Source organism: Colius striatus, chromosome 4, assembly GCF_028858725.1.
Source record: "Colius striatus isolate bColStr4 chromosome 4, bColStr4.1.hap1, whole genome shotgun sequence".
Taxonomy (NCBI): domain Eukaryota; kingdom Metazoa; phylum Chordata; class Aves; order Coliiformes; family Coliidae; genus Colius; species Colius striatus.
In genome coordinates, this window is record NC_084762.1 from 33359417 (window position 1) to 33382074 (window position 22658).

The 22658-nt window shown below is 40.2% G+C and overlaps 1 protein-coding gene across 1 annotated transcript in view; it reads right to left on the bottom strand.

Moving 5' to 3' along the window:
• STX17 (syntaxin 17) overlaps positions 1 to 22019 on the bottom strand; it is a 34573-nt gene extending 12554 nt beyond the window's left edge. The window contains exons 1-3 of the mRNA XM_061996034.1: positions 21872 to 22019; positions 14951 to 15132; positions 6179 to 6244 (exon numbers count right to left, since the gene is read on the bottom strand). Coding sequence (XP_061852018.1) covers positions 6179 to 6244; positions 14951 to 15073 — 189 coding nt within the window. The 5' untranslated portion in view covers positions 15074 to 15132; positions 21872 to 22019. The remainder of the gene's footprint in view (positions 1 to 6178; positions 6245 to 14950; positions 15133 to 21871) is intronic.
• Between the last annotated feature and the right edge of the window lie 639 nt (positions 22020 to 22658).

Consider the following 22658-nt stretch of genomic DNA (forward strand, 5'->3'; position numbering starts at 1 on the left):
TTTTTTATTGCCTGGCCTTTTAAAATCTAAAAATGCATGCAACTTTTCTTTTTCTACAAATGGAAGGAAGACATTTATAGTTTAAATTGTGCTACTCATTGTTTTAGGACAGAGTTTTTATCTAATTATTAAAAAATACAAGCCATAATAAAAATAGTATTAATTGCAGAACATTGTAAGATTACATAATAAATTACATGCTTTAGTGCACTATTTACCCATTGTTTTGAACATTCTTCTCACAGCAGAACACGAAAATGGATTAACACCACTGAGTGGTTAGAAATCTAAAGGTTTACTTTTGTAACACAAACCAGGTACAGGTTAATGCCTCGGAAAGGCAACATTGTTTACCTGGAAAAGCAGGAGCCAGATGCAACTTATTTTATTTATATACTTTAGTAGAATTCTTTTATTTTTAATATGCATGAAAAAATGGATCCACGTATAATTGGAGAAGGAAATGATTCAAGAACAAACTGAAGTAACACTGCATGAGCCATACTAGGCCACCAAAGACAGAACCACTGAGTCATAAAAGTCATATATATGTCAAATTACTAAGAGTATCTTCTTTTGTATATTTAAATTAAGAGTATTATTGTTTAGGCTGCATGACTGAAGGTGAATCATGGCGAAAAAACTTTGATTAACAATTAAAAAAGAAAAGGAGATGCAAAAAATAACTTTGTAGGATATGAAGTCAAATTGGAAACCTGGTACCCAATCATTTTCCTCATACTATTCTCATCTTAATCTATCCTCCTCCCATGGTCTGCCCCATAAGTACCAAAAAAGGGAGAATGTCATCACTACCATAGTCCACCACGTGCCAAAACTCTCTGTTTATAAAATCTTGCCATTTCATTTCAAGACAAAAGGGGATTATCTAGGCACAACATTTCATCTGTTTTGTGAGAACTCTGTGCAGGGGACCGAGTGAAGTTGATCCTGCTGTTTTGTTTCAGGAAAGAAACTACTACTGCTACTTATTATCCCATCTTTGGCCATAAATGAGACAAAAATGAAATACTAAACAAAAACACATTGTGAAACTGTGACAGGTGAGTTTGAGATGAGCTAATAATGGCTTCCAAGGCAGTTTCTTTAAAAAAATGTTTTAAAAAAGTTAAAATGCCCAGTTGAAATTGAGTTAAAACACAGCTCTGCCAGGGATCTGCACCACTGCAGCTGCAGCTGGGGCAAATGACCGCTATGGGTGATGAAGACAGTTACTGGGCAGTGACCAACACACCACCAGCTCACTGATGGGGTTTTGAACAATCCTGAACAGAAAAGCTCCCGAGAAATGAACTACCCACCCCAAGAAATGGCTAAGTCAGATCCTCACTTTCACTGTTTGTTATTGCCTTATTGATTAAAGAGAAACAACTGTGAGAAAGATGACTGAGGAATCAAATTATCATATTTGCCTGTTTGGTGAAATTTCATTTTAGTATCTCTCCCTTTGTGGTTCTGAAGAGGACTCTTGCTCCATTTATTGCCAATTAAGCAAAGCTGAATGGATTCAGCCTAGCAATAAAGCTAAGCCCCACTGCAAGGAGACACGTCTCAGGAGCTCACCAGGGTGTAACCTGATAAATCTTACGGATATGCAAATGACTGTGACTTCTTTTCATAATCATTTTAATGGGAAGTAGTTTAATTTCTGGGTAGAGCATAAAAGCATATCACCCTCTTCCCAACTGTTTCCACTTTTAAAACCAAGCTTACTTGGTGAGGAAGATAACACAAAATCCTGTTTCCATTTATGGGAACTGCTGAGTTTTGAACCCACCAAATTCAGTCCAAAAGACACAGAACTTTTCTTTGTAGTATTTGCAGTTTTGGTCTGTTAGCTTCCAAAATCAAATACCAGCCTTTGTTCCAAGTGGCTTTCTCACAAAAACTGTAGGAAAACAAAGCTGGTGAAAACCTTGGGAAGTCATCCTTTCAAAGTATGATCTGCTCTATTTTATTTCTGACAGTTTATTTAATCTGGTCTTTAAAAGACTTCTTTGTGAAGAGCTACAGCCTCCTTGATATTATATTGCAAGAATTCATTATCCTAGTTGCTACAGTGTTTCCCTCATGTCTAAAACAACTCTCTTGCCTCAGTTTAAACCAGGTATTTCTAATCTTGTCTGTTCCAAACAGAGAAAGGCAAGCCCTGTCTTCTTTGCAACCATCTTCTCAATGTTTGCAGACAGGCAGCAAACCACTGTCAGGTGTTTTTTTTCAGCAAAAGAACTCAACTGTCAGTCTTCCCAAGTAAGTCCCATTTTCCCAATTTCAGAGCACTTGTTGTTGCTCTCCCGGAATCCTCCCTCATCAATCCACAGCTTCCTTACAAGTAGCTTTACCTATTGCAACGGGGATCCTACTGCTGCTGACCAAAGAGACTGTATGAGAGGCTGCACCAACTACATTTATACATCCCATTATGCTATTTAGCTTTTTTTGTATCACTGCTACACAACTGGTTCACTTTTACTCGGTGTCCCTCGTGTCCTCTTCTGCAGAAGTGCTGCTCCAAGAGTGTCCCATGCTGATTCTATACAGCCAACAATAGTCCTTGTCCTCATCCAAAACCATATCGATTTTTCAGGCCTTTTATCAACATCGTTATGAATTCTAATCCTTTCATCTCTTTCAGCTTATGTTGTTTGCATACTTTTGATTTATCATGAAACTAACATTAAACAGCTACTCTATAGTGCTTTCATCCCTAGGTCTCAAAGGCCTTTACTGGAGTGAGGTTCACTGTTCTTGATTAGCTGCATAACTGAAGTAGGGACACAAAGTTTGAGCTCAATTTGTCTAAAGTATCCATGAATTTGAAGGTAAATCTGGGAGACCCACCAGGATGGTAGATTCACTATTTCATGTGGATAAGGAGAATGGATTTTTTCTCTTTTCTTCAGAAAAGTAAATCTGAGGTGGGATGGTTGTCACAAGTACCGTGAAATACCCATTGACTCTATCGACACATCCAAAACTAAAAAAACAGAGAAGTCTGTCAGAATTTCTATCAGAGAGTAAAACACAAAGGGGGCAAATGAGCCAATGGAGGCCTTAACTTCAACTTAAAAAAAATAAATTAAAAAAACCCCTGTTGCTGAGAATGACTGTACTCATCTATCCATTAAGCTTCTCTTGCTACTCAGCACACTGCTTTAAATCAGCACGAGAAGGAATTATTGTAAATATTGAGTATTGTAAGTATTGAATTTTTTGAAATATCTTTAAAATCACAAAGTATCTTCTCATATTCTGTTCCTCCTAAGTGGTTTATGAATGGGATTTCCTCTACAGATGTCTTGGACATACAAGAAGAAGGATAAGACTCCCTAAATAATTAAGAAGTCTTAAGTTTTCAGTAAACCAATAAACCTTATTCGTACAAAAGAGTAAAAATTCTTCCTTTCGGTGGGCATTTGTTTTTCAGAGCAGTAATTTTTCTTAATGAATAGTAACAGCTGAATTTTCAAAGCAGTGTAACTTGATAAAAAGTAGATGCTGTGTTTCCACAGTGAGCTGAACTGATGTGACTCCTCATTTATACCACAAACAATCTTGTGCAGCTTCTCATGCTCTCCCAGCGTATTTGTAGAGAGAGCATAACTGCCCAGGTATTATTTGCAGAACGGTCTCCTTTTGTGGGATGGATACAGACTAAGGCTGGATCATTCACCCACAGCATTTTTCCTTTTCCTTCTCAATGCCTTATATCCTCTCTAGTAACTGAAGCATCTTTCTTCCTCTCCCTATTAATAGGATCAAGTCAGTCCCTCGGGTGTTACAATAGAACACTGTCATTTCACTGAGATGAGATTAAATCTTGCAAGAATTAATGAATCATGCATCATGTCGGCCCGTATGTGGGCAAAGCCCAGCAAAACTGCCCATGGATTCGGGCCCTAACATTCTAAGAAGTCCACAGACTGTTCCTAAACATTAAAATCTACACAAGAATATTTGTGAAAACCCATACACAGTCTACCAGAGCGATTTTCCCAGTATTTTTGAAAGGGTGCCATCACGCCCTATATGAAGATTTCCCCAGGTTCTTCAGTTTCCTTTTTGGAAGTTTTTAATGTGGCATCCAGTCAGCAGAGAGAAGAGGTATACATTTATGCTCATCTATACTTTTATTACAATTTTCACCATTGTCAAAAGTACAACAGAAGTAATTATTCTGGGTAAACTGAAAATTCGGAAAAATGGCTAATTATGTGCACACGGATTAAATGTAGAGTGGCTGTGCATATATTTGTCTAAAACCTGTGGCGGATGCCTTGGGTCAATATTGACTTAGGGATTCCTAATGTATTTTTACAACATCTAATTTTCAGAGCAAAGTGTGTGCTGCAGAGAACATTTGGTATCACAATAATTAATCTGATTTCTTTGCAAACAAACAGATCACAAGTCCATTGGTAAACATTTAGACAGCTTACAGCAAACACATTCTACATGTCATATAATTTATTATCAAGTATTCCAGGTTCCTAACTATTTAATTAAAACAAAGAGCTAGTCTACTCTCCTTGCATGGACCCAGATACTTATTCTGCTCTCTGGGTATCAGAATGAGAGCCACTCCAATGCATAACTTGTACCCAAATCTAAATGCAGCAAGCATTAAATAAAATACATGAAAATGTATTTTGCCTGAAAGTGAAAATGGCAGGCCTTAGGTTCACAATAAATCTAAATGTTTATAGAGACAAATACAAGGTTTTGTTACTAAAGTACTTAATGCACTTAAAACCACCATCTTTGAGATGGTTACTTTTTCTCCAATTATTGACAGATTTTGTCTTGCTAAACAAATGATACTGATAAAAAGGTATTGCAAGAGAAATGTTTCTTACTTCTCAGACGTGAAAATGGATTAGAGCATACACAAAAGCAAACACATGCTTACTACACCACACCTGTGTAAAATGCCATTGTTTTAACAGAAATTCCACTTTTGGAAGACTCTTTGAATAGAGGAATAAACTTACATTCACATTTCAAAAATACCTGGTGAAAATTTAAAATAAACATTCAAACCTCCATAGAACAGAAAAATCAAGTGAATTTCACATATAACTTATCATCACCTGCACTAAAAACACTCATTAAAACCTCCCATGACTTAAAAAAGACACATAACTCCAGCTCTGCCTACTGTGTTACACTGTTGTCCAGCTGGGTTCAAGTTCCTCTTTTTGTGGTTTGGGGTTTGTTTTGGCTTTTTTTTCATTTTTAGTCTGACCCAATTTCCCACGGGAGCCAGTAAGGCACTGCAACAAACATAGGAATTTACAGTATTAGAATTATGACATATAGTGGTTTAGGGCTGTGCTACCCCTGCTGGCAAAGCCAGCTTGTCTGTCTGGATGCAGCGTAGGTCACAATAGGTTTGTTCTGGTAATGAAGTCACGTCCCTCCTTTGAACAACAGCTATGACACCAACACATGATGCCACTCCTGCTGGCAAAGACAGTTTGTCCCCAGAATTTTGCCAGTACAGCATGTTATAACCACTAACTGCAATATCTGCATGAGTAAACTTCGCAGTACAGATCCAGCCTTTGTGGTTTTTTGTATTGCTAATCCTTGGCCGTGTGCTGTTCAGCAGTGTGATGATGTCTGGCATCTGCTTTTGCATCATTTTCACCAAGACATGCACTTCTTTGGAAACAAATGTGAGATTCCCTGTGTGCTGAGCTATGGATGAGTATGCATGAAGTCACTGAGATGACTCCACACTGACAGATGTGCCTGGTATTTCCTCCTTCAACGATACTATGCATCTAACAAGAGATGTGCACACCAAATTACTAACCCAGATATTCTGTGCTTCATCTGGAACCACGCTTTAAAATTAACACTATCCCTTAGAGCAACTCCTATCTTCTAATTTAGTAATGTAAGAGGATATTTTGCAAAAGACCAGAATCTCCAAACTTCTGTTTGTTTGAGAATCCTGAAACATTTCTGACTGTATTTGCCTCACAGGACGTGATTAAGCAATCCCTACCTTTTAAATGAAGTAAAGCAATACCATGCACTTGTCAAATCTACTTATCAAATGTATGTTTCTGTGAAGATCCATCCCTGAGGTAATCAGTACTATGTATGTCATTTAATTCTGTTAATATCATAGTCTTCTTAACATCCTTACCTGGACTGTTCGTCCTGCGTTAATGTGCTCCTCGTGCAGTCTGTCCCAGAGCCTGCATCTCTGGTACTAAAACAAAGGAAAAACACTCCATATAATTGCTATGTTTATCAACTGGCTATGCAGAAAAAAGGAACTTTCAGTAAATAATCACTTTAATTTTCCAGAACTGACAGTAGAGAAGCTGACTCATTTCCACAGCAAAGTCAGAGAAGCAAACAGCAATGTATTTTGTGAATAATTCTGTACAGTGTATTTTACTGACCTGCAGACAAGCAGGGCTTCAGCATCAGTTTTTAACAACAAGGAGATATTGCAGCATCCTGACACTGCTGTAGCATAAATCACTTGGTGGTCAGCAAAACAAAGAGCAGAAGGAAAGAAAGGACTGGAATAGGGGACTACTGGCCATACACAACAACAAGGTATCTGGTATTATTTACAAAGAAAATTGCACTCATTACACACCACCACTGTATACATTTTCCTTGACAATTTCTCGACAGTTAAAACACAGTTAGGAGAACGATCAGGGCAGGTGTGGCACCTTCATGAGACTCCACTAAGTTGAATGAGAAACTCTCCACGAAGCGCTTTCCACAGGACAGAGCCCAAAGAAAAGATCCCATTAGCTGAGAGCAAGTTTTGCTAAAGAGCTGCACATCATCCCACATGAACCTTCACATCGTTAAAATAAAACGATCCCTGCTATTGGCGGCTGACATCAGTAATGTAGAGACAATAACATGAAACAGAATAGTGAAATAATAGAAGTAGAAGCTGCGATTCCTGGAATATGTGCTGAAACCATCAAAGAATGCATTTACAATGCTAGACAATACTGGAACATTCTTTTTAACTGTTTAAACTACAGGAAAAAATATCTACCATGATTTGTGAGGTATTATTATGTAAAGTGTAATTGTTCAATTTTTTAATATGCTTTGTTACTAATAAAAGGCTTTACAGCCTACACCTTGACTCTCTTCATAATTGCAGAGGCCACAGTAATAAGGATCGCAAGTTACTCAGCTTCCCAAAATACAAGAAGAAATCTGAAGTACCTTCTTATTTTCAGAAAAAAAAGTTCTTTCATGTTAGGACTTTGTAGCGCTATGGAAAAGGTTTCGTGCACAATTAAGTCAGATTAAAGTGATTTTTCTAGGAAACTAGTAACTTCTACACAAATTATAAGACCATTAAAATTATTGTCATTGTTCTGTAAAATAAAATAGACAAAAATCTGTATCAACAGAAGATCTTCCAATTCAGTCATCCTGAAAGAGCACTGAAACAGGACTTTCTAAGGGAGGAACAGAATGGGTTTGGGGGAAAATTACCTTTTCAATTTCAACCGATTGTAATATATTGTTCACATACTAAATAATAAAAAAAATGCCAGTTGAGACAGAATTTCTCAGGAAATCTTTCATAGAATCAGAGAATGGTAGGAGTTGAAAGGGACCTTTAGAGATTATCCAGTCCAACCCCCCTGCAGAAGCAGGTTCACCAAGATCAAGTCACACAGGAACACATCCAGGTGGGTTCTGAAGATCTCCAGAGAAGGAGACTCCATGACCTCCAAGCTGTTTATAACTTCTACTAGAAATACTCACCACATTTATCTGCTTTATATATTTAGAAATTTTATTACATTGCTTCACAACTCCTAGTATGCTAGTGATGACCTCAATACACCCAGAGCAATGACATTCATGTAGTCAAGAGAATTCCTCCTTGTTGATCATCCAACACAAAGTTGGCTGAACTCCTGTGCAACACTCACTCTGCTGGACTCAAGGATCGCAAACCTTGAGAAGAGATGGTATTGACATTATTGATCATAAGTGAATACATGTAAAACTAAAGAGGGTCTTAGAAGTAAAAACACCTATGCAATCCTAATCTGTTAGAGCAGGACCAAACGAGGATCACAAAATGGTCAGAGGGCTGGAACACCTCTCCTATGAGGAAAGGACAAGAGAGTTGGGGTTGTTCAGCCTGGAGAAGAGAAGGCACCAGGGAGACCTGATTGTGGACAGTATGTAAAGAGAGCTTAGAAGAACGACAGAGACTTTTTACTAAGGTCTGTAGTGACAGAAGACAACACTTTTAAGCTGGAAGAGACCAAGTTTAGATTGGACATAAGATTTTTTGATTTTTTTCTTTACAATAAAGGTGGTGAGGCTCTGGAACAGGTTGCCCCATCCCTGGAAGTGTTCAAGGCCAGGTTACATGGGGCTTTGAGCAACCTGATCTGATGGCAGGTGTCCCTGCCCGTGGCAGAAGGGTTGGCCTAGATAGTCTTTAAAAGTCCCTTCCAACCCAAACTACTCTGTGGTTCCGTGATTCTGTGGTTTATGACAAGAGGAAAGGGCCTCAAGCTAAGTCATGGTAGGTTTAGATTGGAAATTAGGAAAAACTCCTTCACTGAATAGGCTGTTAAATACTGGAAGAGGCTGCTCAGAGAGTTAGTAGAGTCCTCATCCCTGGAGATATTTAAAACCTATGTAGATGAGGTGCTGAAGGACATGGTCTAGTGATGGGCTTGGCAGCATTAGGCTAGTGGCTGGACATGATCTTAAAAGGGTTTTTCCAAATTAAACAATTCCATTACATTTATTCTATGATTCTATGATTTCATCGTAATTGGGCTATAGTCCAATCGTTTCTGTTCCACATCAGAAATACAAACCATAAAGTTACTATTAGACAATCTCCTTTCCTCTTTGTCCCATTCTCTTTTGAGAGCTCTCTTTAGAAAGAAACCTTCACACATATGCTTTGGATCCCTTCCAATTCTCCTCGAAAGTATCCAGTGAACACAGAACTCAAAGTTGTTCATATAATCTGCATTAATTTTTGTAGCAGGTAGTGCCCCTCAGCATTTCTAAAACTCTACAATAAATGTCTTATATAAATATACACACTCTGATGAAGTCTGCAGCAAGATTCAGATATCTTAATTTCTCATTTTGTGTCACCTTTATGTATCTTCCCACCACAACAACAGGTCCTCAGCCAAAGGTTAAAAGTGTTTAACACATGATCCTTTAACTTGTCAGCCACAGGAAAAGAAACTGAAACGGAAAGCACGAGAGAAAAGGATGCCACGTCTTAGAGCAGCTTCTTGGTTTTTTAAGGATTTAAGAATTGTTACAGATTAGGGCAGTACGCCATCATCCTGTAGTGCCATGACAATTGCTTTAACCTAATAGAGGCTAACAGAAAGCCTAAACTCTTTTGGACAACTAATGCATTTGATTCCCTCTTTTGGGGTGAAAGGCCACACAATATAGGGAATATGCTTTTTGGGGGGAAGAAAACAAAGAAAGAATAAAAACCCAAACAAATCCATAAATATAAAGAACTGATATCCTAAGAATGTAATTTTTAAGTCTTCAGAAACTGTCAGATAGAAAGTTGGACTCTCAAATAGTTGATTTCAAATAGTTGATAACGAAGATGGATTTATGATAGCCACTTCCTTTGAAAAGGTGTACTCAAGGTCAAATTTCATTATATATTGATTTTATAGTTTCTTCAAACAGTGATTTAGTAGATTAATTGTTGGTACTATCTCTGGAACCTAAGGTTTAAATCAATATTCATGAAATGAGGTTAGAGATATTGGCTTCATCATAAGTAAATAATGTTGCTGCTCTAAGCAATTTGACATAATTAGCGATTCTTGCTTAAAAGTAGCCTGTAAAATAAACAGCATCAGATTTTACAAAATTGTCCTTTTACCTCCAGGGATGTTTGGTTTACATGGTAGAAAGTTAATTTTGCAAAAAGTATTTTAGAGAAAACCATTGAAGCTGCCGATGCTGACAGCTCAGAAAAGTGCTGTAACACGTTCATTATGGCTAAAATGCACGTAAAAGATACAAAATGCAAATTATCGTGGAAGTATTTCAACCAAACTATTGCTTCTGTTCTGATAATCTAAAACTACCCACTAACAGGTTTCAATTCTTATCTGACACATTTTTATTCTGACTTTCTCATAAATCTATCAACAGAACTTTGGAATATTCATAGTTCTTGTAGGCAGAAAAGTATTTAAAAATAAATAAATAAGAAGATAAACTTTCACTATTTTAAAAGTATTACACTCAGTGTGGAATTTTTAAAGGCTCTGGCATTTAGGGACTATTTTTACATTCAGATGTATTACTTCTCATAAATGTTAGTGTCCTACATTCTTTGTCAATACACAGAAGTTCCAAAGTCTTCAGTACTGCTAAGTACCTTCTGATACAGTTACTTATTGTTGATTTAAAGGTTTCATCCATAGTTACATGTTTTTAATAATTTTATTAATTACTTGTTCAAATATCAAGACAAATAGTGTCTAGAGATGCAAAACAGTATTTTGAAATCATAAAGACAAATCTATACTCAACCTCGCTAACCTGATATCCTTCTGTGAGTGCGTAACCGGCTGGCTAGACGAGGGGAGGGCAGTGGATGTCATCTACCTTGACTTCAGCAAGGCTTTTGACATTGTCTCCAACAACATCCTCATCAGAAAGCTCAGGCAATGTGGCTTGGATGAGTGGACAGTGAGGTGGATTGAGAGCTGGCTGAACGACAGAGCCCAGAGGGTGGTGATCAATGGTAGAGAGTCAAGTTGGAGGCCTGTGGCCAGTGGAGTTCCACAGGGATCGGTTCTGGGGCCAGTCTTGTTCAACGACCTGGATGAGGGGACAGAGTGTACCCTCAGCAAGTTGGCTGATGACACCAAACTGGGAGGACTGGCTGATTCCCCAGAGGCTGTGCTGCCATTCAGTGGGATCTTAACCAGTTTGAGAGTTGGGCAGCGAGGAACCTCATGAGGTTCAACAGGACAAGTGCAGAGTCCTGCACCTGGGAAGGAGCAACCCCACACACCAGTACAGGCTGGGGGTCAAACTGCTGGAGAGCAGCTGTGCAGAGAGACCTGGGAGTTCTGATTGATAATAAACTAAATATGAGCCAGCAATGTGCCCTCGTGGCTAAGAAGGCCAATGGCGTTCTGGGATGCATCAAGAAGAGTGTGGCCAGCAGGTCAAGGGAGGTTCTGCTCCCCCTCTCCTCTGCCCTGGTGAGGCCTCATCGGGAGTCCTGTGTCCTTGGGCTCCTCAGCTCAAGAGGGACAGGGATGTGCTGGAGAGAGTCCAGCACAGGGCCACCAAGATGATTGGGGGACTGGAACATCTTTCATACGAGGAAAAGCTGCAGGAACTGGGGCTGTTTAGTCTGGAGAAGAGGAGATTGAGGGGTGATCTTATTAACATCTATAAATATCTAAAGGGTGAGTGTCAGGAGGTTGGGACATCCCTCTTTTATATAGTGGATAGTAACAGGACAAGGGGTAATGGGATGAAGCTGGAACATAAAAAGTTCCACTTAAACATAAGAAAAAACTATTTCACTGTGAGGGTGAGGGAGCCCTGGCACAGGCTGCCCAGAGGGGTCGTGGAGTCTCCTTCCTTGGAGGTCTTCAAGACCCGCCTGGACATGTTCCTATGCGACCTGATCTAGGTGACTCTGCTTCTGCAGGGGGGTTGGACTAGATGATCTCTAAAGGTCTCTTCCAACCCCTACCATTCTATGATTCTATGATACCACTTCTTGCTTTTATAAAAGCATTGTTCTAGAGGAAGTGCAGTCAACAATTTTAAGAACTATGGTTACAATTGTACATCTTTCATACGAGGAAAGGCTGCAGGAACTGGGGCTGTTTAGTCTGGAGGAGACTGAGGTGGGAATCTTATTAATATTTACAAATATCTACATGGTGGGTGTCAGGAGGTTGGGGCATCCCTTTTTTCTATAGTAGCTAGCAACAGGACAAGGAGTAATGGAATGAAGCTGAAACACAAAAAGTTCCATTTAAATATATGAAAAACATGTTTTACTGTGAGGGTAAGGGAGCAGTGGGACAGGCTGCCCAGGTAGGGTGTGGAGTCTCCTTCCTTGGAGGTCTTCAAGACCTGCCTGGACACGTTCCTACATGACCTGATCTAGGTTTACCTGCTGTTGCAGGGAGGTTGGGACTAGATGATCTCTAGAGGCCCCTTCCAACCCCTGCCATTCTTGATGCTGTTAGTGTGGAGGGCTGTCTTGAAGACACAACCCCTCTTGGGGCTTATAGCAAGTGCACATTGCTTCCATGAGCAGTTGTGCAACTTCTGGTTAGATAAAAAAAATGAACAACCTAACTACCAAGATTATCTCTATTTTAGTGGAACAGTTTGCATGGAAAACCTATTATGATGTTGCTCCCCAATAGGCACCTCTGAATCCTGTCCTAATGCACAGTATTCCTCACTAGTAGCCCTTTGGTAGCTCTGTGGTGACTGTTAGATAGATACCATGCCCAACAAGAGACTTTTGCACCATCCCGTGGAGGGTGTGCACCTCTCTGGGGACACCTGAGTTGAAGCTCCCTGCTTCCCCATCATCTCACCCAAGAGTGAGCTTATACTGACTCTCTGTGCTCTGGCTACAGGGAAAAGTAACTCAATTAATTGTTCTTTGTGGAAGAAGCTGGAGAACAGAAACTTGTTTCTGGCCACTCTAGAAGAGGGCTTCTGCAAAGTGGTCAGCTCTGAGGCAAGAAAATGCTGAATCAGCTGGCATCTAGGTAGTGTAATGAATTATACAAATATGAAATAACAAAGAGTAAACAACACCCAGTGACTAATAAAAATAGGTCATCTCATTCAAAAGTTATTGCTTCAGGCAAATATTATACTAATACACTTTTCATTTGTGAATATTACAGTTCATATCCTTATTGTATCCTTATTACGACCTGATCTAGGTGACCTTGCTTCTGCAGGGAGTTGGACTAGATGATCTCTAAAGGTCCCTTCCAACCCCTACGATTCTATGATTCTATGATTCTATGATTACACCCTTACCAGGAAAGATCAAAGGCCTATCTCCCATCATTAGCCCCAGGTCTATTTAAATGAACCAGGAAGAGCTTCCTCTTGCACACAAGTAAGGGAACATAAGAGGATGTGACAGTAGAAACACAGAAAAACTATCTCCTTGTTTTCATTCTCAGATTCACAGCAACTCCAGGAATGAGTTCTGCTAATTTCTAAGCAAAGTCTTAGTGTTGGGTAAATCTTTAGCAATCTTCAGCTGGTGAAGTTCAATCATTGTCTATTGAGTATCTGAAAACATTTTTTTTTCCAGAATCGTAGAACACAGCAGATTTTGAGAGGCACAGCAAAATAAACAGTCCAGACACGGACCACCCCCACAAAAACATCTCAAGTGTTCCAATATATTCCACTACTTTGAAAAGAAATTCTCACTAAGCTGTCAATTACTGACTATCAATAAGTGACTGTCCCTTAAACATTATTTTCTGAGTATGTTCTCAGAAACAAGCAAATGGATTTATTTTCCCTCCTTCCTCACCCCCAAACTACTCGAGGCAGAAACCTCACAAGGAAAATTTCATCTAAAAGGTTATCCACTTGCTAAAGTTACAGTAAAGTAAAGGTTAAAGTTCCAACAATACATTGTATGCATCCCTCAGATCATACCTCTCAGGAAATCAAAATCATCTTCACCTACTTCCTTCCAATTTCTTCTTTCCTTCCCAAGGTGTTTAAAAAATGTAGATTGTTATCCTATACCAGTCTATTTTACATACACACTTGATTTCATGCATTGTGAATAAGCCTAATGAAATTAACATGTGGTATGATCTTTCAGAAACATGTGCAGAACTGCACAGTACCACACACTCATTGTTACTGATTTTTCTATGGTATAATCTTTTCTAAACAAATGTCTTGTATGGTCATTTCAAAACTTCCATTGCAATGTTGATATTATGACTGTAAAAGTGTTTCCAAGTCACTCACTCTCTTTCTTTTTTTTACTGGTGTCACATGTTTTACTAAAATCTCTTACCACCTTCATCAACAAACCAATTTATCTGTTTCTACAGGCTATATGTATACTAATAAACAGAGACTGGGGATGTTTCAAGTCTTAAGTCTAGTTACTTGTCCTGTGAAATTGTTAGAACTCTCTCCAGCCACACCAAACAGCTCTCACATTAAGTGTTCCTGAGAACAGCTAAGGAGTTATAAACACAGAAGAGAGGCTGTTCTCCATTAGCCACCCTGTTTTGCAGAGGATTCAATGATCCGAACATAGGCCATTTCATGAAAGACAACTGTCCTGGGCATGCTTGTGTTAACAGTACAAGCATTGTCATAGTGTATGTAAGACTAACTTCTTGGAAGTATATTCAGTTTCACTCTTAGGTGTGAGCTAATGTCAACAAGCAGCATGTGACTAAACTTTGATAAAATTCTTTTTCTGTGTATTTAAATAATTCCAATGTGACATAATTCTTTTTCTACTAAGTAATTCAATAACTCTATTTCTCTCAACTCACTTAAAAAAATATATATATAGAAAAAAAGATAGGTATGAACAGGAAGTTAATTAGAATAACTGGCTGGAAATCACTGCAACTTTAAAAAATTAACTCAGAATACTAGGCTGCCCTTCTTACAATAACTTTTTAACACAAAACTGTAATGTTTCTCATTCTGTAGATTGACTAGTTACTGCAAATGTAAAGGCCTTTGTACACACAGTGAACTACTAGGCAATACAGAAGTTTCAATTTTAGCCAAATTTTAATTAATGCATTTCATAATCAACTTTACATCAAAATCTCTCTCTCTACCACTTACCAGCGTGACCGCTTGTAAAAAAGAACTACACTAGTAAAAAGTGAACACTAACCTTCTCAATATTTATTTGGTGTTTTCTTAACCTTTCCAAATCCGTTGGAATTGCCACTTTAATGAATTTCTGAATAGCAGGCTCAATTCGACGCAGTTTAACTTTTTCATCATCTTCAGACATCCTAAAAGCAGCTTTCAAGTCCACACTTGTCCAGTATACCTTCACCAAGGTAGAAACCCCTAAAAACCAAAGAGGTACATGTTTACAAAAATGTAGTCATCTATAATCACTTTTTAAAAGAAAGCAAAGTAAGGTTAGGCAGTCTTTCCAATAATCACATCTATCCCAAAATCACATTTTAGCATTATTAACTACTTAAAATCTAGACACCGTATTTGCATTGAAATGCATTATTTCCACTTATTTGCAGGCTTTGGAAATAATTTTTCACTATTCAAACAAAAAAAAAGCTAAATAATTAAGGCAGATGCAAAAATGCTTTGCAGCATAATGATAGTTGGAAGCCTTTGGGAAAAAAACCCTTCCAATTAAATGCTCTGCTTGAACAGAGTTCAAATTTTGCCAATTTATACACTGATTCATCTTAAAAATAGTTCAACATATCCTGAAAAGACACCAAAATAAAATTCATTTTGGAAGCTCAATTCCTAGAAAGATTTAGAGCTCCTGAATGAAGATCTGCACCCCAAATCACACTTGTGTCCTACTGAAAATGACCAAGGTATCACCTAACAACAGGCTGCTAAAACATGTGCAGGACCAGTAGGTACATAAGCAGTCTGAATTCTGTTCCCTGCATACACATAAAACATAACTTTGGAGTTCCACTTCTCTAAAAGAAAGCTATGCAGAACTGTTTATAGTAAGATTTATCTACAGAATATGAGTAATATAAAGGAATTTAATTATGCAGAATGCACACTAAGGAAAAGAAAATATGACTGTGAGATAATTTTGTCGTTTCAATACTGTATAAACAGAGGTTATTTAAATGAGATTTTCTTTGTGTATATTCCTTTTTTAACAAAAACAGGAAGTCGAATTGCAGACACATAACAAGAAAGTTTTGTCAAAAGTGTCAGTAAAAAGACACGTGCTAACTTGGTAATATGAAAGTATCTGGTACTACAACAGAAAGTGCATCAGAAAGCTTTCCCTGATTTTCCTCTTCAAGTAACCAACTAATTTAAAATAATTCAAGTAGCTTAATCCTCCTGGTACAGATGAGACAAAGCAGAATGTAACAGGTTAAAAGAATTTCCTACTTTTCACATAGCCAAATATTTTACTAACAGTGGAATTAGATATTATTTTTCTCACATCTATCTATGGTGTGAAAGTGCAGAGGGAAAGCGTTTTTTTTCTGAGATCTGTGATTCCTGCAGGCAGAGAACCTCAAGGCAGACACCACTTGATGGCACTTGGTCTTGACTGAACTGCTCAAAGTTCAGTCACAGCTCTGACTTGTAAGCTGCAGGGAGATGTCAAATCTCCCTCACCTTCAGAGGAGCCAAGCAGTAAGCATCTTCCATCAGGTACGTGAGAAAGCTGAAAGAGTGTCTAGCAATGGGAAGCTGCTTTTAGAGGAAAGTAGTCCCAGATTACTCATCTTTCCCAACACAGCTGCAAATAAACCAATGGTGTGTTTTTCCGAAGAACAGAATGCTAACAGAAGACTCTCCTCCTTTATCTATCCCATCCAACAAAGACACCAAAAAACGTGGGAAACTGTGCATTTACTGAGAGTAGATCAAGTCAGGGGAAGCCCATCTTTAGGGCTTCACTGATACACCTTTTCTTTTCTCAGAAGGTTCCATCAACTCAGAATTTCGTCAACTGACTTTGTAGTCATTGCTAAATCATCCCTACTTCAAATTATAAAAACATACTATCAAGCAGTCTTACAAACCCCCTTCTAACCAAAGGCATTTAATATTAATAGTTCATTGTCTATATCTTCAAATAAACATGCAGTGGGTAGCCTCGCATTTTTTGGGATGTAAAAGAACTTTAACCCTTTTGTGTTGATTTACTCTTTCCACAATACTAGAAATAGTAGCTTAAATGCAAGACAATCAAAACCACATTGGTTCTTCTATTACACCTCGGTCACTAGAGTCTCTGACACTTTTGAAAGTACCACTCATATCTCACAATTCAACTGCATTTTGAACCTAGATTTCTTTTTGTTTGTTTTGCAATGAGCAAAAGGTAAAAAGCATAATGCTCCAAACCGCAGCTCTTCCTCTTTTAACACATATTGAATTTCCTGACAGTTTATATACTAATCCATGAGTTTATAAGATAGAATTAACTCAAAACTGGTTCCTTAAAGATATTTAGTAGCCATGACATGCTTTTCTTAAATACTGAATAATCTTGAAGAAATGGTAACGAAAATTCTTCAGACTTACTGAACAACATGAACTCTGTCTTAGAATAAATCCAGAAGAGACTAAGCTAAATCCATCATAATTTTGTCTTTAACTTCTAGTGACATCTAAAGACTGGTAAGAGTCAAAATTAACAATTTAGATGACTTACGAACTGGACCACTGTGAAAGAAGAGTTAACATAACCAATGGCCATATGTTTTGAGTAGGTGATCTGGATAAGCACCGGTTCTAAATTTAAAGCTTTAGCTGAATGTAGTGCTCTGGAGAGTCATTTTCCTATCCTTAAAAATCCTCAGGGAGTAAACTAGCTTCCAAAACGATGTCTCTGGATTTCTTTATGGCACTGCTGCCTAAAATTCACTGCACAATAAGTGGGAGAAACTAAGAAATATAAAAACTCCTTATGTTCCCATCAGGTCTCCTGCTTAATGTTCTCTCAAACAGTATAGTTGCGTTTGTAACAAAAATTCTAAGCCATAAATTATTAATATTAAAATATGCACAGTCTTACTTTAAGTTCATATAATAGGATAAATAAAATTAACATTACAAGTTTTTGTGATGACTATATGTTCATTCTAGATGCAATACCAAGGAAATCTAGGTTTTCTTGCATACTCTATTGGGTTTGTGTTTTCCTAAGCATAATTACAGTGATTAATTTCCAAAGCTGTAATGTCTGAGTTTTGAATAATCACAGAATAACAGGACACTTTAGGTTGGGAAGGACTTTCACACGCCATACAGTACAAGTTGAATTAGATGTGGTTGCACAGGCCGTTGTCCAGTCAGGGACAGATGCTCCACACACTCACTACACCCTTCCTTTAGTGTTTCACCATTCTCAAAGTTAAAAACCAACAAACAAAGCAAAACACAAGGAGACCTCCCTCGCAGCTAAACCTGCTTGTGTCCATTGGCTTTCCTCCCACTGTCACGCACCTCTAAGAGGAGCCTGGCTCTGTATCTTCCCAGCCACAGCAGTAAGATCTCCCCTTCCTTCACCTTCTCTTAAGGCTCAACAACTCCACTTCTCTGTTTCTCCCTGAATATCATGTGCTTCAGCCCTCTAACTGCCTTGCTAGTCTCACAAACACCAAATAGAAGGGTCACTCCCTTGATCTGCTGTCCTTCACACACAGTTCCTAATACAGCCCACAGAGTGGTCATCCTTAGCAGCAACAGCACAGACTTGTATTCAGCACATGATCCACCACGTCACATGAGCCCTTTTCTGCAAGGATGCTCCCTACCAAGCCTTCCCACAGCCTGTTCCAGTCATCAGGCTATTCAAGCCCAGGTGCCAGGCATTGCTGTTGCCTTTGCTGGAATTTTCAAAGTTCTTGTCAGCCTGCTTCTCCATCCTGTCAAGATCCCTCTGAGTAGCAGCCCTGTCCAGCCTATCCACCCTTCTCAGGCAAATAAAACTGCTCTCAACTTCAGCTTTTTAAGAAGACAACTTTGTCTCTGTCCTTCCATCTGAAGTGCTGTCAGCCTGTATGTGAACCTGTAGAAGTTCTGAGCCCTCTCTCAGGGGGTACCATTCAGACATCACAAAGTTGTGGTGACAGATTGCCTTCCCTTTCTGACCGCTTCTGTACAGAAATGTCACTTCATCAGGGGCTCGGACAGTCCTTCCTGCAGGCATTTATCACATTTACAACAAAATCTTGAGTTCTCTGAGACTGGAATACCTGGCTCTGATTCCCTCAAATAAATTCAAGATTGATCAAAAAACCCAGGAGAATTAAATCAGTAATTTTAAAAATTAGATAAAAGAATTTGTAATTAAGTGTCCTTTACAATATTCACTGTGCAAGATATTTTGGTAACAAAGAAAGTACAGAATGTCATCTTTTCAAACACTGATGATACAGGACCGTCGGAGGTTATCTGCTAAGTAAAATACTTTCAATTTAACATTCAAAATTCATACACTAAAATTCCATTACATTTCAGTGACAGACTGAAACACTTATCCAGAAATGATCAAGACTCAGATGCAGAATAATTCTCAAGTTGTTATTAAAAAAGAAGGCATATCCACAGCACACTATAGCAGCATTATCAAAGTATTAGGCGGTGATGGAAATCATCTAAATCTCCCTTCTTAATATTTACCTTTTCTGGATATTGGCACCAAACTGAAACTGTAATTGTGAAGTAAAATTAGCATAAAAGAATACCATTAACTTGATCTCTGCACTTCATATGAAAATCACCTATGATTCTTACTAAGACAGGGAAAAATTCCTTATTCAGTTTGCTCATCCCATGCCCTTGATACTATTTAAGTGTATCTTCCATAAAGGATTAGTCCACACGCTCTTGCTAGTAAGCAAAAAAGCAAAAGAACCTGAGGAGTTCCACTAGTTTGAACTTTGCTTTACCAAATCAATGGGTATGTAAAGCAAACAAAATGTTTCAAAACCAGATCACTTCCCCTTTCAGCTTCTAAAGGTCCAACTGGCATATGCTATCTTATTTCATTACTTCAATCAAATACTTCTAAGGGGCAAAAGACTTTTAAGACGTCCAATTCCGAAAGTGCAAGTTTAATTCTGACATTATTGCAAAATCTCCACTCACTATGTCGTGGTGAGTAGAAAGCACAGTCACAGGGCTGCAGTCAATCAGAACTACAATTCTTCCCGTGAATGGTGACAAACTTGCAACTTGTTATTACAAATGTCAGTAAATGCTGTCAATATACATCAAATGTAATGCTCACAAATATTTGCCAATTAGTCTACTGTTCTCCACTCAAAAATGGTAGGAAAAATGCAAAATAATCCTGAAGATTTCTGCTTGCCCAGGGAAGTATAAAGTAGCATGTTGATTCACTTACAACACTTTAGACAATCATTGTCACTAGAGAAAGTACTTCCAGCACAGATGCCATGTTTTTCAGGGTTGTAAGGCCAAAACTCTTTTTCTTGTAAATAAAATTAATTAGAATATAGATGCTAGAATACAGAGTCTTACAGTGGCTTTTTCACCGAGGTGACCTGAAACACTTGTTAGAGTAGCACTGGCCCTAAAATTACTGACAAGAGTATTTCCTATTGCTCACTTGGCTGAGGTCTGTTGTTAGTGAGGAATACGCTCCTCTGGCAGGCTACAGACAAATTGCATATAGATAGTCTGAATGACATCTTTCTCCTTTGGCTGTAAAAAGAACCAAAGGAAAATAGCTTTGTGGGACTGAAATAAGGAATTGCCATCAGCCTTGGCGTGTTTGTGAAGTGACATGAAACTACTCAGTGGGATAAAGAGCCACACGTGTGGGATCTCCCACACAACCAGATTTAATGGCTGCATGTAGCACACTGCAGCTCCCAGCAGATCTGTGTGCTTGCAGATCACACAGCAAAAACAAACTTGATCCAGGCAAAGCAAGGGCACGTGACTGCATTCTGAGAAATCGGAGCAGACATCAGGCATTTTGTCTTGGCTTTACACGTTTAAGCCAGCTGCAGAAGGGCAGAAAATACCTAATGACTAACATGTCAACAGTTTTTGCATAAAGCTGAACCTGTGGAGCAAGTCTGTAGTAGACTGACACCTGCAACAGGTGGCCACAACACAGTTCAAGCTGCAATCGCAGCCCAAATGCTGCTTTTTGTATTACTGAACTGTGCCTCTAGTCTCACCCCAACAACCAACTGGTTACAGAGGTCCACCCTTCCTGCATCTTGCCCCTGAAAAACAAGGGGTGCACGTTGAGAGTAGGAGTGTAAGAATAAAGACAGGTTTTAAGTCAAGGCTTCAAGTGGACTATACCAGTTTCTTTTTCTCGACTTTGGGTTTTAAAACCATGGGGAATGCTGAGCTAAATAATTCCTCACGCTGAGCTTTCACCCTTTTAAAAAACCCCAACATCGAAGCTGGTCTGACAAGGCATGTCACAACGCGACTCCCGGGCCCGGCCGGTCCTAGGGGCACCCACCCACACGGCTGGGGCACCGCGGGCCGCTCCGCCGCGCCGACCAGCCGTGGGCACCTTCCCGCTGCTGGGGAGGGAAACCGCCCTAACCCAAGAAGGGCCGGGGAAGCAGGACGAGCGAACCCCGCCGTGGCAGCCAGCACCCGGGCACCGGTGGAGGGGTTGCCGATGGGCGCGGGCCTGCCAGCAGCTGTAGGGCTCGGCCTACGGCCGCGGCCCGCAAGGCCGAGGTGAGCGGGTGACAGCCTGGCTGCCCGCCGCGGCCCTGGACAAGAGGCAGAAACCGGGGGTTGGGGCGCGGAACCCCGCGCTCCGGGCCGCGCTCCAGGTTTCTACCAAGCGGCCACGTCCGCTGGAACCCAGCGTAGGCAACGGCGGGGACCCGCCAGGCCCCGGCCCGGCCTTCCTCTCGCCTGGCCGGTACGGCAAGCGAAAGCAGCAGGTCCGCTGTCGGTGGCTGCCCGGGAGCCGCCGCGGGCCCGCCGCCCGCCCTGCCAGCGCGCCGCCGCAGCAGCCGTTCGTTGCCCCCTCTCTCCGCGCCCCGCCGCTCTCACCGCCCCCAGCCCCGTGAAGCCTTCCCGCCGTCTCAGCCACCCCCCGCCCGCGGCCCCTCACCATGTGGCGGCTGTGGCTAAGACGAGGCCCGCGGGAGTGCTGGGCGGGAGCCGGCGCGCAGGGCTTCCCCGCAGCGAGAGGCGGCCCAGCCCCCGCCCGCCACACACACACACACACACACACACACCCCGGTGCCACGCTCGGCGCCGTTTCCCCTCATGTTTGCTTCCTTCCGCAACTCTTGGGGCGGGAAGTGGCAGGAGATGAGGAGGAGGGGGAAGAGATGCTGATCTGGACAGGCAGAAAGTAGCGGGCGGCTGGGGTAAGGGCTCAACGGGAGAGAAAAGTTACGTTTTTTCTAGAAGAGAGCCAAAGGTTCTTCCTATCGTTTCAAGAACTTATTAAGTTGGGGTAATGGACAAAAGCTGGAACACAAAAAGTTAACTTAAGCATAAAGAAAAACTGATTTCCTGTGAGGCTGCACCGGCACAGGCTGCCCAGGGAGGGTGTGGAGTCTCCTTCTGTGGAGGTTTTCAAAACCCACCTGGATGCGTTCCCGTGTGACCCGATCGGGATGGATCTGCTTCAGCAGGGGGCTTGGAGTAGATGATCTTTAGAGATCCCTTCCAACCCCCACCATTCTGTGATCCCGTGAAATTCCCCACTACCAACATTTTGGTTTTTTTTTTTTTTTTACATATAATTTAGATAATTGCCTCGTGGGACCCTGGGGATGCAGAGGGTTAAATTGTAGGGAGCAAATGCCCACCAGGCCATGCCACTGAGACTCCTTTCTCCCCTTGCTAACCTTCACTGTTTCTAACAGCATTCAGACAATAAGAACTGA